The 974-nt window shown below is 39.7% G+C and overlaps 1 protein-coding gene across 3 annotated transcripts in view; it reads left to right on the forward strand.

Annotated features, from left to right (window-relative positions):
* adarb1b (adenosine deaminase RNA specific B1b) overlaps nucleotides 1-974 on the forward strand; it is an 84,132-nt gene that overhangs the window by 69,861 nt on the left and 13,297 nt on the right. For all 3 annotated transcript variants that reach the window (XM_008329082.3, XM_017039982.2, XM_025064016.1), the window contains one exon: nucleotides 238-406. In XM_008329082.3, the coding sequence (XP_008327304.1) occupies nucleotides 238-406 (169 nt within the window). The remainder of the gene's footprint in view (nucleotides 1-237; nucleotides 407-974) is intronic.

The raw sequence follows: 974 nt of genomic DNA on the forward strand, positions 1-974 counted from the left end.
CCTCTTACTCCTGTCATTGTGTTTTCTGTTACATGTCTCAGACTAAATGGAAAACAGCCACATTCAATTAGTCATTGAATGGAAGGAAACTGTCTGTGAAGAAAACATAAAAAAAAAAAAGAAAAAAATTTAGGTCACTGCTTATTTTTCTTTCTCCGCCTCCTAATCTGTTTTCTGTGAGAGTTGGAATCTGCTGCTTAATGTGCAGCGTAACGTCACTGTCACTGTCTCTGGCAGATCAAGGTGACCGACATCCGAACCGTAAAGCCCGAGGTCAGCTGAGGACTAAAATAGAGTCCGGGGAAGGAACCATTCCCGTCAGGTCCAGCAACACCATCCAGACCTGGGACGGCGTCCTGCAGGGGGAGCGCTTACTAACGATGTCGTGCAGTGACAAGATCGCAAGGTGGGAGGCTTCGAATTTAAATCTTAAATCTTAGCTGCAAGTTAATTTAGTTTTTGAATGCTCTTACTTTTCTGGATTTTTTTTTTACAATTCTGTTAATTATTTTTAAGGTGTTTTATTTCTTTTTTTTTATAAAAAAAACTGAATTTTAATTATACACTGAGGTCAGTTTGTTATCTAAATAAAGTAATTTCCAGGTGTAGGATAATTAATTATTCCTGCACCAATTACTCACATAAACCGATGAGATTTGTTGATATTTTTTTTACATTTATTCCTTTAATAAATGCACTAAACTGTTTGATATTGTATGTATCTGATGGAAGTGTAACTAATGTAACTAATTACATCTGGTCAGGGACTGGAGCTAGTAAACCTGCAGATTGATACTCGCAGTACTCGCAGTACTCTTACTTACACCGCAGTCCGCTTCATTATCCCCTCACTTTGTCACCTGACGTCTCTCGTCCTCCTCAGGGACGGCCGTGATGACGGATCCTCCATCACTCAGGGCCATTTTTGCAGACAGATCATAGCGTCTTTAGTCTCCATCTACGTTCAAGGCAAC

Source organism: Cynoglossus semilaevis, chromosome 16 (genome assembly GCF_000523025.1).
Source record: "Cynoglossus semilaevis isolate Cse_v1.0 chromosome 16, Cse_v1.0, whole genome shotgun sequence".
Lineage (NCBI taxonomy): Eukaryota > Metazoa > Chordata > Actinopteri > Pleuronectiformes > Cynoglossidae > Cynoglossus > Cynoglossus semilaevis.